This window comes from Syngnathus leptorhynchus, chromosome 14, assembly GCF_054491065.1.
Source record: "Syngnathus leptorhynchus isolate UIUO chromosome 14, UIUO_Slep, whole genome shotgun sequence".
NCBI lineage: Eukaryota > Metazoa > Chordata > Actinopteri > Syngnathiformes > Syngnathidae > Syngnathus > Syngnathus leptorhynchus.
The window spans coordinates 10517981-10538443 of NC_141208.1; the positions used below are offsets into that span (position 1 = coordinate 10517981).

The following is a 20463-nucleotide window of genomic DNA, read 5'->3' on the forward strand; positions in this document are numbered from 1 at the left end:
TCTCCTTCCAGGGTTGACTGAGGCTGTGTGATCACGTATTATGTTCTCTCTGGAGGAATGATAGCCACTCCTGACCTACTGTGAAGAACAATCTTTGATTTAATCAATGCCCCCGCCTCCCTCGGGAGGAATTATTCACCAGCAAAAGGTGAACATTCAGAAAAGAGCACCGGTCGACCATGTGATACTTGACCTTCAAGGAGGCTTACTCTAGAGGACGTCAATCCAGATCTGAAGCTTTTCTCAAGAGGATCAACAAGCTCATCAAGCTCTTCATGTGTTGTTTGCTAATACGCACAAATGGCAAAGTGAAGAGGGCTATTTATCAAGGCTGGATCTTCATTTGCAGAGAAGTATCAGGCATGAGTATGAGATTGATTATTCCGAATGCGACGAGCCCGTAAGTAAGGTGGAAATTTGGGAAATTGAGTCCGGGAGTTGAATGAACTAGTGTGGCCGTGAACCCCATGGTGGACTTGCTGTGAGACGGACAAAGGACTCAGCAGTGGAGGATGTCAGCAGAGGCCGAGCTCCAGCCGGGTGTCAAAAGCATCCAGAGAAAGGAGTCAAGGAGGATCAAAGGTAAGTGCTGTGGCAGTTCTACGCTTTGACCGAACCACAAATACATACACAGGCCGTTCGGGTAAAATAATTTCCAAAATGTATATCAGTGCTAAAATGTGTCACAACTAAACTTGCACTATGGACTTTTACACTGAGTACAAATCTCAAATCCACTAAGATGGATAAATGGATGAACAGTGATCTTGACAGTGTTAACTTTCTCCTCTTTGGAAATCTAAAAGCAATGTTTGAAGAGTGCTAAATAATTTTGGAGTACACGGCAAGCAGCGTCGCTCTGTCAAACTCACCAGGAGGCTCCCTGTCTCAGCCCAGCCATCCAGATGTAGTAACAGCTATTCCGTGTAGCCCCGGGCTTTGGGTAGCGCCATGATTTAGGTGTCACGGACAGGGTAATTCACATCCTGTCGCTTTGATGAACGGCAGACGTGATGTAATAGGACGAGGCATTCTCCCAACAGTTCACTCGGAGATTGAAATGAGAAAGAACTGACTGTGGGGGGGAGGGTGGAAATGGAAAAGAGTGTGATTCAAGGGGACGGCAAAGTGAGCAACAAGAGGAGTCTTTCTCATTTGCTTCCTTGACTTCAGCTGCTCTCATTTTGCTCATTTTTCCATCCATGAATAAAAGCCACTCAATGAGTTGAGAAAATCCAGCTTCTGCAGTCTGGCTGAAGCCAGGCCGCGGGGCCGATTCCTCCGTGGCTCTTTCACTAGCTCGCTTGGCCTGCTTAGTTAAATGGCCAGGGCTGGAGGAAGGCCCATCGATTTAAGCTAAGTGGGCGGCGGGGGGGTGGGGCGCACAGAAAGAGAGAGAGGCTATTAAGGACCCAGACGATGACACAAAAATCTATAGTAGGAGCCATGAGGGATTTTAGAGTCACATTTCGGTGGGGAACACAAAACAAGTGTCGTATAATAAAACATGCATTTGATGCTTGTGATGGAATGTAAAATGTCTGGGGACCTTGGTAAATATACAAAACCTTTTATGTCAACGTTCAGCCGTGTGTGAATGGCCATTCACTTTTATACATAGTATTCTGTGTGTGCGTGTGCGTGTGCGTGTGTGTGTGTGCGTGTGTGCGTGTGTGTGTGTGTGTGTGCGTGTGTGTGTGTGTGTGTGTGTGTGTGTCTAAAAGCTTCATGCATAAGGAGCATGTCCGCTCAGTTGAATGCATACAGTTTATTTATGTCTGCATTAGCAGAAGGGAATGAGAGAAATTAGGCTCATTGTTACTAGTCAGCCTTCCAACTCCAAAAGTGTCTCCCACTCAACATCTCTGTTTTGAGAAACGTTTATGCTTGCGTGGACACAAAATTACACAAAGAACTGTAGGCATGGCTATTACAGGATTTAAAAAAAAATTGAAATTCTGCTGATTCCCATTAAATTCATTCATTGACCATTGACCATTGGAAAAAGTCTCACGCAAAGTATCATACGCACCCTAACTGTATGATATTTATTTTGAATACATTAATGACCTTCCACCAAATAATATTGCAAAAAAAACCCATCTACTTTTAGATCACCAAAAAACCATCTACTTTTAGATCACCAAAAATGGTTCCTGAGCGCGGCGCCGCTGCTGCTCACTGCTCCCCTCTCCCCCAGGGGATGGATCAAAATCACATGGGGATGGGTTAAATGCAGAGGACAGAGCCCTTTGAGACTGCTTGTGATTTAGGGCTATATAAACTTGACTTGATTGATTGATTGATACTTTTATTTTACTTTCAGCTCACCTCATGACTTTCATTACTTTTATGATGTAATACTTGGACAAGCTTAGCGCCTTCATATCTCGTCGACCTAGTTGTTCCTTATATTCATTCATTCATTCATTCATTCATTCATTCATTCATTCATTTCCTGAACCGCTTTGTCCCCACGGGGGTCGCGGGCGTGCTGGAGCCTATCCCAGCCGTCATCGGGCAGTAGGCAGGGGACAGACTCCCTGAACCGGTTGCCAGCCAATCGCAGGGCACACAGAGACGAACAACCATCCGCACTCACACTCATACCTAGGGACAATTTAGAGTCTTCAATCGGCCTACCAAGCATGTTTTCGCGATGTGGGAGGAAACCGGAGTGCCCGGAGAAAACCCACGCGGGCTCGGGAGAACATGCAAACTCCACACACGGAGGTGGAACCGAACCCTCACCCTCCTAACTGTGAGGCGGACGTGCTACCCACTGCACCTGCCTGTTCCTTATATTCCGTCTCGTAACCTTCGTTCGCAAAACGCTAGTCTTTTAGTGACACCGAGGGCCAAGAAAATGTCTTCAGGGTCTAGAGCATTTTCTATTGGAATGCCCTACCAATGGATATTAGAACTGCTATCTCAGTAGAAACATTTAAGACACGTTTAAAGACATATTTCTATGATATGGCCTTTAATTAACCTGTAGTGGCCGATTCGGCTGGAGTTTGTTTATGCTCCCTCTCCCTGACCCCACTTCCCCCACCCCTCCCCGGCTGGGGAGGTGGTTAGCTGACACCCAAGCTGACAGCGGCTATCTAGATTCTCGTGGACCAAATTCAGAATGAGGGAACTGCAGCGGATTACCCTCCTCGAAGACACTGCCAGTACGATCGAGGGCTCCTCCGACAGCTCTTGGCTTTGGCCTGGACATCCACTTTTTGATTTCCATATGATATATTTTATGTGCCCTCTTTGCATCCATTGCAGCCTGGTGATCCTAAAAGGGGGATCCTTCCATCTGTGGTCCCTTCTCAAGGTTTCTCATTTTTCCCCTGGTAGGGTTTTTTTTTTTTTTAGTTTTTCCTTGCCCTTTTGGGAGCTCAAGATCAGGGGATGCTTTGAGAATAATTGTCAATTGTTTGTCTATGTGAAGCCCTTTGAGACTGCTTGTGATTTAGGGCTATACAAATAAACTTGACTTAACTTGACAAGTGGTGAGAGGGGGGCTCATGTCCTGCACCAAAAATCAAGTTTGACACACTAAAGAATGCATTGATAGTCTTGAATTTGACTGCACAGATTCAAGACAATCTGCCAGATAGGGCAAAGCAGCTCCAGAACATTGTGGAACTTCCTCCATGAATCACAGTAGTTTCTTTTCTTTGTAGAAGCACAACAGGAAAAAAAAATATTGCTATCCCTTCTGTAAAATAAAAAAAGCAACTCAAGTTGAATTGCTTGGTGAGATTCTTGTTAACAATCCTATAAAGCTCCTTTGAGGATGTCCTAGGGACAGATGACAAAGCTGGAGCTCTTTGTCAAGTCACATCAACTCAAAGTTTAACATGACTCATACAAAGCATAGATTGTGATAAATGAGAGGCTGCTTTTCATCCACGTCCGTCATGTTGTGTCTTCAATCTGTGGAAGGATATAGTGAAATCTCAACACCATCAATTCTGGAGTGAAAAAAATGAAATCCTATTGAATGTCTGTGAAAGGAGCTGTAACATGCAGTTTGGGAAGCAAACTATTCAAACCTCAGCGAGTTGGAGCAGTGCAAGAAGTTGGCTAAAATACCTGCCGACAGGTGTGCAAGGCTCATTGAGAGTTACAGTAAACAAAGTGTTTGACTGCAAGAAAAAATGATTAATAAATAAATAAATAAATAAATAAATAAATGCATTGTTTATTTATTTATTTATTTATAATTATATGTATTTATATTTACAGTTATTTATTATAAATTTATTATGTTTATTATAATAATTCTTATTATTGAATCTTTTGTCCACAGTGCCTTCAGAAGAAGTTGGCTAAAATACCTGCCCACAGCTGTGCAAGGCTCATTGAGAGTTACAGTACACAGTGTTTGACTGCAACGAAAATATTAAAAGATTTATTTATTTAGTTATTTATTACTCATATTTATTCATATTTATATTTATTTATTTATATTTATTTATTTATATTCATTTATATTTACAGTTATTTATTATGTTTATTATGATAATACTTGTAAAAAATTTTGTCCACTTCATTTTCATGATTTGTTGATCGCAAAATCAAAGTAAGGTCCAAGCAGGAGCGCTAGCAGGGAGGTGCTGCAATTTAAAAGAGAAGCTGATCCATCACATTGGAAAGATAACTGAGCTTAATTGCAACCACTTTTCACAATTACATCGACTTTATAATAACAGAGCCGAAAAGCTTTGTGGCAAACCATGATCATTTTGCTATCTTGATAAGGTAAACAATAGCCCTCATTAACGGTGTAAGTTTGTACAATCCATCATTTATCCCTTGGTTAATTCTGGCTATCATATTTGCTATTTCAATAAAGTAAACAATAGCCCTCATTAACAGTGTAAGTTTGTAGAATCCATAATTTATCCCTCGGTTAATTTTGGCTAAAGGAGTCTGCCGCCTGTAAAAATGTGTCTGTGTTTGCTGAGGCTTATGAAAGTTATTTTGTTTGCATGGAGGAAGGCAGATGGCAGGGACAGATTTGCTTTCCTCATACATTATCCATGAGACATCTTTACTAAATAATACGAGGTCAGAGAGGACACTTAATGGCTGTTGTCGTTGAAGTCCTCTGCAGAGATTAACCACAGAATTTAGCATTGACGTGGCAAGAAAGCGAAGCACAGGAGGCTTCACCGTGACAATTATGACTAGCCAGAGGGTGCGGTGTCATTTTAACGCGAGGAGACAAGCAGACACGGGTACATGCTCACAGGGGGTCAAAGGTTAATCTTCCCCATTGCCCGTTTCCCCAACAAAATGTTTGTGGTTGCCAAGATCTTATATCTGGAGGGACGCTTGTAACACTCCATCTGCTGCCATCTGTCCCTTGGCTGTCCCCATTCTCGAGCGGTGATGAGAGACAAGCCCTCAAACAGTTTGGAGGAGCATGGGTAACTGTAATTCTTCTCTCTGTGCTCCTCTTCCACAGCCAGTTTGGCGAGAGCGACATTTGTTGAGAGCTTTTATTGTCCAGCTGGCTTCCATTTTTTTTCCATTTTCTTTTTTTACATAGTCAAAGTCAAAGTCCGCTTTATTGTCAATTTCTTCACGTTAAGACACACAAAGAGATTGAAATGACGTTTCCCACCGTCCCACGGTGACCAGACACAGTACACAACACTTACAATCAAATAGCACAAAGAGTAAAAACGAACAGACAAGAGCAACGAATAAGTCATAAGCAAATAACCCAAATAAATAAACAATAAATAAATAGACAAATAAGAGCAGTAAAACGGAGCAAGCGTGCTAATAGCAGACAGCCAGATCACAGCGCAAAAGAACAGGACGTCATGCAGCTGAGGGCGGAGGGGGGAGGGAATTCAAGATCCTGACAGCTTGGAGTATGAAGCTGTTTCTGAGTCTGGTGGTGCGGGAGCGCAGGCATCTGTACCTCTTCCCAGAGGGCAGAAGTTCAAACAAAGAGTGAGCGGGGTGACTCACATCACACACAATCGCGGCCGCCTTGCAGGTGAGACGGGATGCCCCGATGATTTTACTCGATAGATATAAAAGTATATTTTTTGAACATTGTTAGAAAGGGCGGCCCTTGTGGCAAAGGTCTCTTTGAGTTCTTCTAACACATCCATGTCAAACACAAGGCCCGGGGGCCAGATACAGCCCATCACATCATTTTATGTGGCCCACAAATACAAATTGTACACCAATTTCATGTGTCAACACTAAATGTATGAAATTACACTTTGTAAAATGGAGATGACGCTAGCATTTTTTAATTACCCTTCGCCTTTTTATAATAGAACAGTTTTACTAATCGCTGATTTCAAAACTAATTATTTATCAGTTTGTAGTGTGGCCTTTAATGTATATAATATAAGGCATTGACAGTCATAATGGCCCTCCGAAGGAAACTATGACTACAATGCAGCCCGATACTAAAAATATTTTGACACTGTTTTAACCCCTTTCAGACCACCAGGACTTCACGGGGATGGGCGTGTTAAGATGCAGACCAACAGTAAACAATACTTTAGGCAAGCCTATGTCAGGCGCATTATGAGCATCATTATGAGGACCATTCAACCTTGGGTAACTGTAAATCCAAAAAAAGCCAGAGGAAAATGTGTCACCACACCTAAAATACACACACACACACACACACACACACACACACACACACACACACACACACACACACACACACACATGCACTCGCACAACTCTCTTCCGCACTGTGTGTGAAAGACAACATGAAACAGCATGCCTCACAGCCCTTTAGTCTTCAAATACAACACACTTTCTTGTCTTGATCTGAACCCAGAGCACGTTGCACATGAGTTATACCACTGTGTCAAGACTCTCATTCAGTATGCAAGGCCTTTTTGTTTTTGAAGAGGATCTCTGCATAAAGCTCTAAATCTCTGTTGTTATTACGGGGAAATGGCACACTGAATGTAAAGACACAAATGGCAAAGAAAGCTCAGTGGGGAGAGCTGGACTCAATCGGACTGATGGTGTTTAAAATGCAACTGGAGCAAGCATGCATTTTACAATACATTACAGTATGAGTCAGTAAAATTGGGCTAGCATGCTTAATACTGTATGAATAGACTGAGCCCTTGTAGCTACAAAGGATAGCGTGGAGTATTTGGTTTCATTTGGAGCTTTCCCAAAGAATCGCATTACAGCTAATACTGTAAATATATGATAAGCATTGAAGCGCTTTTCTACCTTTTTAATGTGTGTGTGACAAGCCGAATTCAGCACATTGTGGCTGTGTTTAAGACTCATCATGCTTTGGCAGAGAAAAAAGTCTGAATTAGGCCAAGATTTGACATTCACTCGCTTGGAGACTTTAATGACTTTAGCATCGTCAAGCCCTCCCCCAACGTTTAGAGGATTGTGCCCCCATGAATTAATAAGAGGGTGTGCAAAGCCACGACAACGCTTGCATTAGAACCAAGACTTTGCTTTTATTTCAATAACCTGGATAAGTTCCTTTTTTGCCAAATTTGGACAAATCTGTTCTGTGGTTAAGAATGAACGGCGCAAGAGAAAAGGTCTTGAAGCACTTATTTGGTGTTGGCATTTACCCTTCTAATGGTTTCTCAAGATGGCCCTTTCCCTCAGATGCTAGAATTGCTCGTGACCTAGAATTGAGTGAGTAAAAGACCTTGAAAACTATTCTCCAAGGTGCTTAAGACCTTGCGAAATCTCAAAGGGGGGTCACCTGTGCGATGACCCCAGCTCGGGGTATGGGAAAACATTTCTCACATCGGGCCAGAAAGCTCGAGGCAATGTGAGAGGCAACTCTCGGGAATCATCTCTGAATCCCGCCTACACTCAAGAAGGCTCCGGTCGGCGAACGTCACTTTCACTTCAAAAGGCACCTTTGGGCGATTAGGATGAAGACAGTAAACCAATTTTTTGCTTCATTATTTCCTCACTGGCTTCTAATTTATGATTCACTCTGCATTTCCTGTTCCATAAATATTTATGGCAGAGCAGCTGACTCATGTACCCTGTCCTCTCCTACCCTCTTTGTCTTCCTGCCGCAGGTCAGGACCGCACCGAGGCGGGGCTTATTAAGCGTTTCCACGGAGATGGCGTTCGCTACAAGGCCAAGCTGATTGGGATTGATGACGTGACGGCAGCACGTGGAGACAAGCTGTGCCAGAATTCCATGATGAAACTCAAGGTGTGTGTGTGTGTGTGTGTGTGTGTGTGTGTGTGTCTGTGCGTGCATGTGTGTGTGTGTGCATGTGTGTGTGTGTGCATGTATGTGTGTGTGCATGTGTGCGTGTGTGCGTGTGTGCATGTGTGTGCGTGTGTGCGTGTGTGTGTGTGTGTGTGTGTGTGTGTGCATGTGTGTATCTTCACATCTCACTCAGATTTGGAGAAGAGATGTGCGAATGAGTAAGGCACTGCACGATTTACGACTTTAGCACTCGAAAGAGCCGAACAGACAGAACAAATCAAAGCGGTCCTTATTAGGTGGTACAACGCAGCTACGGGCTATGTTTCATCTTCATCAAACTTGCTGCTTCACTTCAACTACATTGGTCCTTGAAAGAAAAAGCTTTTTTGTTTCTTAGCACTTTGTCTCTATTCCTGTTAACCTTGTGTGAATAAATTCTCATAAAACGAGATATTTGAAGCTACATATAATCATCTAAAATCCAACATTGTCTCATTTTTGTTTGATATTGAAAAAAATGTGAAGGACTGTTACGGGAAGTGGAAAAGAACTCTCGTAAAGTAGATACGTGCACTAAAAGAGCCTTTTGGCAACCGAACTGACATTCCAGCAATAACCTCTCTATGACACCAGCAGTGAGCAGCCCGAAGTAGTCAATACACAAGTGCTATTATCTGGACTGGGGATAAAGAAGGGGAAGGGTTCTCTATTGAGCTACCTTTCACTGCTGTGAGGCCTAATCCACCAAATAGAGAAGGCGATGGCTGATTGACAGCAGCTATCGACTCTCCCACTGGTCCGTTGTGTGCGCTGTTTGTTTGTTTTGTGTGCCTGGCTTCTCTGCTAATCTGTCCAAACAGAACAGACACGTTTTTGAGGCATTGCCAAATAGAATAATAATAATAATAATAATAATAATAATAATTGTTGTGTGCACTGGCGGAGCTAGTTTTTTTTTTGGGGGGGGGCATCATGGCATGGGGTGGCCAAGGTTATCTTAGGGGTGTCTGCTAAAAAACTTCTGTTTCACAAAATTTTACAGAAAATACTGATAAACATTCAGTATATGTATACCTATGGGGGATGAGGGAAAATTCATTTTTTAAAAATCCCAGAAAATCAGAAAATGCAGATAAAAGAAATTCAAATGACCTGCATGTCAAATTTGAGCTGTGATGTAAAGTTTTGAGGTGAAGGGAGGCCGATTACAAATGAAGTCAACTGCTTGTTTGCGCCACTGCGGTTTTGTCAGACATGAAGCATCAGGTCTTTCTTCTCTGGCAACCTTTGTTCAATAAAAGACACATCAAGCAAACTCTCTGCATCAAAAGGAACATAGTGGAAATGTTAACTGTTTTTTTTAATTAGAGTCGAGCAGTTATCCGGAATAAAACAGACTTCAAAGGCTTTCTCGATTGTTCAGTCAGCATTACGTGAGAGTTGCTGGAGCGAACGGGTCGCTGCATTTTGTCAGCAAATCTACTCTTTATTGTTGTCAGCCAGCACTCCTGTCTTTCACGCTAAAGTGCAAGTAGACCTACAAAAAGAAGATGAAGGGAAAATGATGGGCATTGGAGAAGAAAAAAACTGCAATTATATATATATATATGTGTATATATATATATATATATATATATATATATATATATATATATATATATATATATACACACACACACACACACACACACACACACACACACACACACACACACACACACAACTCTCTGCGAAAAGGTTTCAGGAAGAACAAGATGTCCTATCGCACTTTATGTAACTGCTGTCACCCCAATGTCCCCCTTCACTCAGCTGAGAGGGGGTAAGGAGACAAAAAACAAACTCGTGTGCTTTGGTCATCTCACGTCAATCCTTTTTATCTCCTGCAGGGCTTAGTGTCCACGGCTCGTTCCAAAGGGGAGCACAAGCAGAGAATCTTCTTGACTGTCTCTTTTGGAGGGATCAAGATTTACTGTGAACGATCAGGAGTGAGTATCAAGTCAGGGAAAGGAGGTGATGAGGTATTTACTCATCCCATCGGCACCCGGGAGCTCTCTGCCATCTGCTGTACTGTGTAGGACATCCAGAGGGCAGATGTTTGCACACTCCAATACACAATGTCTGCCAGGTCGGCCATCTTGTGAACTTGGCAAAAAAAAAAACATCCTGCAACACACGAGAGAGATCTTTCGCAAGGTTATTTTGATCATTTTTGTCAGCGCCTTCCTCAAATGGCAAAGGATATCTTCCAGCTCGTGAGTGATGGTGACAGGTCTTTGGCTAATCCAATAAAACTGCTTGAACTTATATCCATGGGCTGTTTCTACCACCATCTTGGCCACCATCTACCTACCACCAGGCCCGCTGTTCCATTATGGATGGGGTGATCGAGAGGCAACCACCCACATGCCTCCCCTCATCCTGCGGCAGAGCATCAGCTCGATAGGCCCACTCTGCTCATCAAAGCTAACTGATAATTAGCACGCTGTTCCACCCCTTAATGATCATTGCCTCTAATACTAATTACACTGCGGCTCCAACTCAGCTGCGCTAAACTTATAATTATGCAGCATTTGTCCCGTAGTGTTCAACCTCCATGCTGCAAAGCCCTACCTCGCCACCTCTACGCAAACATCTGTTTGTGCGTATATGACTGATGTGCTAATGGTGTGCCCACCAACCAGCTCAGCACGTTTGACAAGCCAATTTGTTGTTTGGGAAATGGTGTCCCCTAATGCTCGTTATTTAATTCTCTGATTACTGACCATAAATAACACTCCGCTCTCAATATCTCTCTTGAGTTATTATGGAGAAAATGGGGATCCCCTCCTGTGCTAAACGTTTTGATGGAAACACTTGATGTAAAGCTGACATGATTCTCTCCTGAATGGAATCGTGTTAGTTGAGTATGCGACGTTAATTCAGGCGTCACTTGCCGTGCTCCCCGCTGAATTTGTCGAATATAAAGCTTCCTCCTTGTGCCTGAATTTATCTCTGCTAATGCAAGAGATTGTGGAAGCAGGTAGGTGTGCATGCTGACACCCATGTACATCATGAAAACATGTTTTTATATATAAGAAAATATAATAATATAAAATATGATATATATTATAATAAAATAATATAATAATATATTATATAAAAAATATATAAATAATATATAAAAATGTATATACAGCAAAAATATAATACAATATAATACATAAAATATAATAATATATAAATAATATAATATGATACAAATATTTAAAATATATCTACGGATAGACCTAATGTGTGTTTCCAGCATTTTCCCCCAAAATATTTTCAATTCAATTAAATTCTTAGTATACAATAATTTTACATTTAAACCTATTTTTGTAGGCAGAGCGGTATGCTAGTGGTTTGCGTGTGTGATTTTGACACACATTCCAGGTTCCCACCACAATCCCAAAACATGCAATTTATCAACAACAATCTCTGCCACTGCCCTGGCAACCACAGATCTTAGTCTTTGCCAGCCTTGACATCGTGCCAATTATAGTCAGTATGTCCCAATGCATGATTTCTTTGCTCTGCCTCTGTTGTCCAGGTACTCCAGCATCAGCATTCAGTCCATGAAATTAGTTACATTGCAAAGGACACCAGGGACCACAGGGCCTTTGGCTATGTTTGTGGAAAGGAGGGCCACCACAGGTTTATCGCCATCAAGACTGCACAGTCGGTGAGTATTTCCATGAATGCAGAGACATAGATAAAGGTAGCTCAAATATTTGGACATATAAGACATTCAAAATATAAGTAACACCCTTTGACTTCAATCTACATCCACAATGATAAAACATATTGTGACAGCAACTTATTAATAAACAGCATTAAAATTTAGGACATATTTGCATATTTGCTTCTCTTCCATCTCCTAATCCTCCCTCCTGCCAGAGTGAACTGCATTACTCCGCATTTGTCATCCCATCTTCCTTCGATTTTCACTCCTCTGCACAGGCGGAGCCTCTTATCATTGACCTGCGTGACCTCTTTACACTCATCTATGACATTAAGCTGCGGGAGGAGATGGAGAAAAAGGCCCAGAAGGACAAACACTGTGAACAGGCCGTCTACCAGGTAGGACTGAAAAAAACAACAACGTTGCATTCAAATTTCACATTCAGAGGCACGATCATAATTCATTCGCACCAGATAAATATTCTTTTGATGTGTGCAAGTGATATTCTTTCTTTGCCTCCTTACTGTACACTCATACACTCATTATATTAGGAACACCTACATGCTAATACAAATAAGCAATCCTAAATACCTCACAGAGATTGTCATTAAAAATTAATGTATTATCAATATACACATATATATACTGTAATTTTCGGACTCTAAGTCGCGGTTTTTGTCATAGTTTGGGTGGGGGGGCGACTTATACTCAGGAGCGACTTATATGTGATTTTTTTCACAAATTTTCAAAATTCAAAAATCCGCGATGTAGTAAAACCGCGATAAACGAGCCGCAATGTAGCAAGGGATTACTGTCATTTGAATTGCAAGTGACGTCACCCGTGCCGCGCGGCATAAAGGGCAAAGGATTCGATCACGAGATGACGGCATCATTAGCGGCTTTGTTTGTAAGTGACACGGAGGATGAAGAGTTTGAAGGATTTAATGATTTGGAGTGACACAGAAGGTTTGAAAAACTATTGTGGCTTTTATGCACGCCCGGTCCTTCTCGACGGGAGCTCTCTTTCACCTCCGTGGATGGAAGTCGGGGGCCGGCGCTCGGCCGGGTGGCTGTCCGGGGATGGTGGATGGGGCTCGGACATGGCTTTTACGCACGCCCGATCCTATTTTATGGAGCTCTCTTCCACCTCCGTGGCTGGAAGTTCAGTAGTTGTTGGCTCGTTGAACTCTTGTTTTGTTAAATAAAGAGCTGTTTACCAAACCCACGTCTTTCCTGGTACTTTGTTAACGCTACAATATCGTGATATACTAGATCTCTGCAGCGCACGCGCGGCGTTGTTGACATAAAGAACGAGGATTTTGATCGATGGATTTAATGATTTGGAGTGACACAGATGGTTTGATAATATTGTTGTAATATGATAGTTATTTGAAATGTACATTTTATATATCGTTATATGGGTCTGTGGAATAATTAGAAATGCAACTTACAACGGGTCCGACATGAGCATATGCGGCACGTACACGGCATTGTTTACTTTAAGCACGATCGATGGATTTAATGAATTGGAGTGACACAGATGGTTTGATAAACGTGTTATTTATGTAATACTTACTTGAATAACTCTGAATGTTACGTCAGGCCCGTTCTCAGCTCTTCGTTTGTGTATATGTCACGTTAGCATACCGTATCGTTTAGCCTGTTGTTGTTGGTTCATGTCTGTTTTTGGTGTTGGAAAAAACATGCTTGGTAGGCCGATTGAAGACTCTAAATTGTCCCTAGGTATGAGTGCGAGTGCGGATGGTTGTTCGTCTCTGTGTGCCCTGCGATTGGCTGGCAACCGGTTCAGGGTGTCTCCCGCCTACTGCCCGATGACAGCTGGGATAGGCTCCAGCACGCCCGCGACCCCCGTAGGGACAAAGCGGTTCAGAAAATAAATGAATGGATGGATGTATATATATATATAGTTTATATGATCTTTTTATATATTTATTTATGATGTAATATTGTTTGCATATTATTTTGCTGTAAAATGTGTGGTGTGCCTTTTATTCGCTTGCATACAGACCATCTTGGAGGACGAAGCAGATGATCCAGTTTACCAGGTAGGCTTGCAAGAATCCTCATGGCTATCTTTCTTTCCCGTTACTTCATGAGAGTATTTGATTCCTCATTTTTATACTTTATCTGATCACTGATCTGCTCAAATGAAGTTTCACCAGGCAGCACCCCCCCACCCCCCTCCATGGACCATCTTTGCAGACAGTTTTGTTCAACCATTCAACTTCCATTTGCCAGTGCGAAGTTGTAATACCATCCTCTTTTTGTTGTTGTTGATTTTGTGTCAGTGTTCCAGTTTCTTCCAAAGATCCGCTCCCACCCTGAATTGCGATTGACCTCCCACTTTTTAGCTGCATTTGATTTTATGTTTGTGTGTTTGTGCTCACACTGAATACAGACAACACTAACTCTTACCCTGACCTCATATGTCCAAACACCTCCCGAATCATCTGTTTGTCGCTCTTGAATTTTTTGCAGTGTTATTTCAAACCTGGTTGACAAAACTCCAGTTACGGGGCTCAAGGAAATAGATTTGAATAGAATTGATACTGATGATGATGAGGAATTTTTAAATTATGCCTCTCATTGTATCAAATTTAGCCTTCTCTAAAACACAAATTGCAAAAAAAGAGCATATAATTGGATTAGATGATGGGACTTTATGACCTTTTACCAAATCGAATTCAAATGCTTTATCGTGCTGATTAGCCTTGAAGATTCTGATGGCTCCGTTTTTAAATACCCAACCAACCAACCCAAAAAAAAAAAAAAGTTTCCATAACTGTAAAATAAATTTAATGTCAACTGAGCGATCTATTTTTTCATCTCAGAAATGAATTTGTTTTGCAATTGTCCAAGACATTATATTATGTAAACACGCTCGATTCATGAATTTTCCGAGCTGGTTCAAGATGTTTATGTTGACCTCTGATGACAAGCGCCACATTGCTCTGAACTGCTACCTGACTTATTATACTTGTGCTCTTTTCCCTTCGAACCGTTTTTTCTTTCTCTCCTCATTTCCCCACTCCTCTCTCTCTCTTGTGTTCCACTTTGTTTTTTTCCACCCTCCCTGGTCTCCTTTCACTCCCACCTACCGACCGACCCACCCACACCCTTCTCCCCCGTGTGCTCGGGATTATTCTCATCATGTGGCACCCGATCATCACATCCCTGCATTTGAAATGCAAACCTGACGTATGTCTCCCCCCCTCTCTGCACTTGTAGTACATAGTGTTTGAGGCTGGACACGAACCCCTCCGTGGCCCCCAGTCAGAGGAGAGCGTTTATCAGGTACAAAGACAAAGCATCGCCCCTTTCTTCTCCCTTATTATGTATGCCCTGTGGTAGATGATAATAGTACTAACGGCTGCCGAGCTCATCGCTTTGAGACATTTCTGCAGATTCAGGTTTCAATGTGATGTCCAAGGGCCACTCTGTTTTTTAGCTGATAATGAAAAGCAGTGAAGGAAGTTTGTGTTTAAGATGTCAAGTGAAAAAAGCCTCACAGAGCATCTGAGAGCTGCAAGCACAGTCAAGGTCACTTTCATCCATGCGATTGAGGCCTTTGACTATCCCCCCCCCCCCCCTTCCAAGACGATTTGAAGGAGCAGCTCGGACTTCAAGGACCTGTTGTACGGTTTAATCCGACGCCCTCCAACCCGGCCGGGTCTCTCTGCTGGTCTCCTCCACCCCCTCGTTTTGCCTCTCTGTATCTTCCTCTGAAGCTGAAAGATGCAGAGAAAGAGAGCGAGAGAGATTAATCACTTGCCATGCCATTTGATCTGGCGGTGAAACTAGATCAATAGACTGAGAAAAAAAAACATAAGCAAAAGTTAACCAGCGTAGGGAGCCAAGAGTTACAGGCAAAGTGGTTTAAAGCCACAGCTCCTTCTCGTAACTGGGAGAGAAATATTAGGGAGGCAATTTCTTATTGTCAGATAAGTTTTACTGGTGCAGAATGCCAATAGGCTCTCTTAATACTCAGCCAACATCCTCAATCTTTGTTTGCAATCAATATTGATTGAACAAGAATTGATTCAGCAGCGCTACTGTAGCATTTGCATTATACTGTCACTACAAAAATGAAATAAATCGGCAGCTTTTTTGTACTTTAGTAGTTTTAGCTCCTGATATGAAATACCTGCTAAGTAATAAGGAAAAGAGTGTTGCCATGCTATTTACATTTCAATCGACCTCCAATCCAATGCAGGTCCCAACCAGTCAGCAGAAGGAAGGGATCTATGATGTCCCCAAACGCCATTTCATGACTGTAGGTGTTCTTTTATTTTTATTATGTCTTTCTATACTCCCCCACCTTCAAAACTCTCTTATTCGGGTCCCCTTGAAGAAAATCTGATTGGTCGAGCGTGGACGTGACATACCTGTAATTTCACATGACATTAGCGAGGCAGGTTTCAAAATGCAGCGCTATTTCCAAAAATCTGATGTTGGTTCTGGCCAGCCAGTTGGATCAGACAAAATCAGCATGTCATTTGTCTGGTGCAGTTAACTGGATGAATAAATACATGGGTCGGGAGTCCATCTTCCCTCAGAGGGTGAAAATTGGAGGTTTGTCGGTGGAGTGTTGATGGTTTAACTTGCATGCAGTGTAGCAATTTAGTCATCGTTTAGTCCACCATCAATCAAGCTGCCCCTGAGAAGCCTTTCATTTAGCAAAAAGGCACTTTCCCTCCCAACCATTCAAACAAATATAGAAAATTCATTTCATCCATCATACAGCGATATCATCCCTAATCGCTTAGGAAAGCTTTTTTTTGTCTTTCAAAACAGCTCTAGCACAGTGCTTCTCTCTCTCTCTCTCTCTCAACGGTGTTGTTGTGCTAGTTGCTCAGCATGATCAAAACAGATAACCTGCCTCGGCCCCTCACTATCTCACTCATACAGCCCCAAAGTAGCGGCGCCTCCATATCTCTAAGTGTTACTGCTTGTCTGTTCATTCAGTCAGAGCTTTTCCAGAGCCAAGAGCTCCTCTCATGTCTGTCAGTGCCTGCGGGAAGAGACCTCAGCGCACACTTGTTTACTTTCCCTCCAAACTCCGAGCCATTCCGCAAGTGCAAACTGTGAGGTCCCGTTATGTCAACGAGGACATAAAAGACCCGTTTGCAGACACACTGATTGCTGGGATGTCTCCCATGTCTTTCTTTCTGTTTTGGGATTGTTACGTTTCCACATGCAGCGCTTTATTTACAGCATGCATCTCCTTTTGTGGTGATTCATTGTCTGCTTATGCATGGCCCCAGATACATTTCATGCAACGTAGCTCTTCCATAGCTTTGGTAATAGCCATGCCCGCCCCCCCGCCACCACTCCCACGCGAGGGCCGTCATCTTTTCTCATGCTTTGTCTAAGTCAGGTGTTTCCACGAGCATCAGCATTCGAAAGCAGGTCAGCTTCTCATAGGATGCTTTTGATTGGCAGACACAAGAATATCTAATCAGAGTCTGTTTTATGGAATTGAATAGCCCTTTACCCGCTCAATTATAGTGAGCCATGAAAAGGCCCATTCAAGATCCATTTTCTGATAATGGAACAAAGGAATAGTAGTTTCTTTCCAGGCACAGCACAAATGCTCCTGTGAATAGCCGTCTACTCCCCCCCCCCCAGCACACACACACACACACACCACCACCACCAACACCACCACCACCGTAGTCTATGTGGTGATGAATTCAAAAATGTATGCCGACTATTGAATTTCAATTTCATGTTGTGTCATTGTACTTTTTTGTGCTATTTCTCCCATGGTTCGTTTCACAGAATATCAACCACTTTGATCTTTTTGGCGACATGTCGACTCCTCCTTCGGTTAGTACTGCCCGCACAAAAACAAACATCCTGTTCACAGCATCATTTTATTCTCTTATGTTATGTGCAGGAAAACAAATGAACGGATTAAAATACGGCCCTCCACACCTTTTTACGTGGCCCTCAGAGACAAAATTGTCCGCCGACTTTACGTGTCAATACTAAAATAACAAATTGTCTTCACTTAAGGAATACAGATATTGCTAGCAATTTTTATTACCATCCAACCTTTTGAAATATTTCAAGAGTTTTTATTCGTCTTTGATTTCAAAACTGCTTATTCACCAGTTTGTTGTGTAGCCGATACTGTAAATAACATAAGGCGTTGACATTCATACTGGGCCTCTGACGGAAACTATGACTACGATGCGGCCTGCGACAAAAATGAGTCTTTTGGCCAGAAAGACACAAACACAGTTGTAAATATCAAATGTCAAGAGTAGGAAAGAGAAACACTCTATGACAAGCCAGCGGATTCAAGACAAATTAGCTGACCTCCGAGTAACTTTGAAAAAGTTATTATCCGTGTCGTATACTCTCTCAGATGCCCCCTTCACCTGCCAACACACTTGACCCGAGCAGGAGCAGCCGCCAGCAGCAGCAGCCGCACAATCTGGCCGAGATGTACGCCCCCTTCAGCCCCACCTCTGTGCCATCCGGTGAGTTACCGAGACTGAAATGGGGAAAAATATCATGCTAGTGTAGGCGTGTTTTTTGATGATTTATTAAGGTTGGAATTGAATACTGGAGGCACATATTTACCTTGAACGAGATATTGGAGTTCTGAAGGCAGCAACATTAATCATTCTAAAGCGACATAATGTATGATTTAATTGATATGTTTTCAATATCAGGGTTTTTACAACTGATGATCAGGCTAATGGTCTTGTGGAAACAAATTGCAGGATAGCTGCACATACTCTATTGCAAAACAAATTTCTTTACAGAGGTAATTGTGACGTAAATGTTTCCCATTTCTCCAGCTGTAACGTGTGTGGTTTCCTTCCCTCACCAGGTTATATGACCATGGGCCCCGTGCAGGCTTCCCAGTGGGCCCAGCAGCCGTTTCCTGGCCAGGCTCAGACTCTAGCCTTCCCCGTGCAGGGGCCCCTGCAGATGACCCAAGTCCTGCCCGGTGGTCAGCCCCTCATCTGGAGCCAGGCCAACATTTTCCGAGCCACCCAGAAGCAATGGGCGGCCATGGCGGCGTACATGCCGGCCCAGACTGTGGGCGTGGGGGGCCATGCCATCCCAGCCGCCATGCTCCAAGGCTTGGTTCCTATTACAACCGTGTGCCCCCAAGCCTCCAACCTGTCCGCCCCCTCCTCGGCCATCACCAGCCCGCAGCACACTGCTGACCCAGTTATGCTTCAGAGGCAGCTAAGCCTGGGAAGAGACGGCGGCCTGGGAGTGGACTTGGACGCAGGGGAGGGCCCGTCCACATCAGGGGTGGGGCCCGGCGGGGTGTCCGTGAGTAGGTGTGCGACGCCGGGCCTCGTGGGCGTAACCGACGCCCTGGTTTGCACGCAGCTGCTGTCGTCCCCTGCTGCGGCCGCACTGGAAGATGAAGGCAGTGACCTTGATCTGTCTCGGATGATCTTGAGTCCCGGAACATCCACATCGCCATCTACTGAATCGCGTGAGTCTCTTTGATTATTACGCCTCCTTTCTACTAGTGTTGAAATGGTGCAGCTTTTTTTTTTTACACTCATATGCATTTTATTATGTAACGTATATGCTGAGTTGGTTTTTAATACCATCCAATCATCTAGTACACCACCTCAACATTTCACTTTATATTACTGTCAAACGTTAGTTGCATGTGGTAGTCGTAATTGTAAACTCACTATTTTGTCCTTTGACTAATTTTGTATTCATTTGATCTAATCTTACGTGGGCAAAAGAATCATGCAATTTGAACACAAATACAATTTTAATGTTATGCACTCGACATCAACTTTGAAAATCCTTCTTCCATTCAATATCTGGAAGGATATCTGGATACCCAATATCTGGAGACTGGAAGGTTGTGGGTTCAAACCCCGGCCAGCCGGGTCATACCAAAGACTATAAAAATGGAACCCATTGCCTCCCTGCTTGGCACTCAGCATTAAGGGTTGGAATTGGGGGGTTAGATCACTAAATGATTCCCGAGCGCGGCACCGCTGCTGCTCACTGCTCCCTCTCTCTCCCCCAGGGCAGGGGATGGATCAAAATCACATGGGGATGGGTTAAATGCAGAAATGCAGCAAATCACCCAGATGTGTGTGTGACGATGATCATTGGGACTTTAACTTGAACTTCTAATTATAGCACACATAAAAGGGAGCAGGTGTTTTCTTTTATGATCTATTTCTTCTTGAATCCAATTAGATGTCCCTGAAGGACTATTCCACGTATTCACGTGCATAAGTTAGAAAAAGCACAGACACTTGATTTGCTTATTTCTACAGTATTTCTATTGCCTTGAATTGCAATTTAGTTGACTTTATGCTTAACAATGGTGACAGTTTATGAAAGCATTCCATTTTCTTTCAATTAAAAACACTTTCATTTGACAGCATCCACTCCAGCTCCTCAACAGACATCAGAGTGCCCCCCTAGCCAAGTGAGCGACCACCCTCGTGTCGAGCCTGAGGGCGACCTTGACCGTGCCGAGAAGGAACAATTGGTAAATCCCAAAACCCTGTGGCACATTCATCTGTCAATAAAA

At 43.0% G+C, this 20463-nt stretch overlaps 1 protein-coding gene across 8 annotated transcripts in view; it reads left to right on the forward strand.

The window, feature by feature from the left end:
* The window catches only part of dab1b (DAB adaptor protein 1b), a 39378-nt gene that overhangs the window by 17124 nt on the left and 1791 nt on the right, over positions 1-20463 (forward strand). For 4 of the 8 annotated variants that reach the window (XM_085929493.1, XM_085929494.1, XM_085929495.1 and 1 more), the window contains 12 exons: positions 12-582; positions 8061-8200; positions 10087-10185; positions 11769-11900; positions 12179-12298; positions 13928-13966; positions 15150-15215; positions 16135-16194; positions 17703-17750; positions 18295-18409; positions 18766-19389; positions 20312-20421. In XM_085929493.1, the coding sequence (XP_085785619.1) occupies positions 513-582; positions 8061-8200; positions 10087-10185; positions 11769-11900; positions 12179-12298; positions 13928-13966; positions 15150-15215; positions 16135-16194; positions 17703-17750; positions 18295-18409; positions 18766-19389; positions 20312-20421 (1623 nt within the window). In that variant the 5' untranslated portion in view covers positions 12-512. The remainder of the gene's footprint in view (positions 1-11; positions 583-8060; positions 8201-10086; positions 10186-11768; positions 11901-12178; positions 12299-13927; positions 13967-15149; positions 15216-16134; positions 16195-17702; positions 17751-18294; positions 18410-18765; positions 19390-20311; positions 20422-20463) is intronic. The other 4 variants (XM_085929498.1, XM_085929500.1, XM_085929499.1 and 1 more) reach the window with 4 other exon arrangements.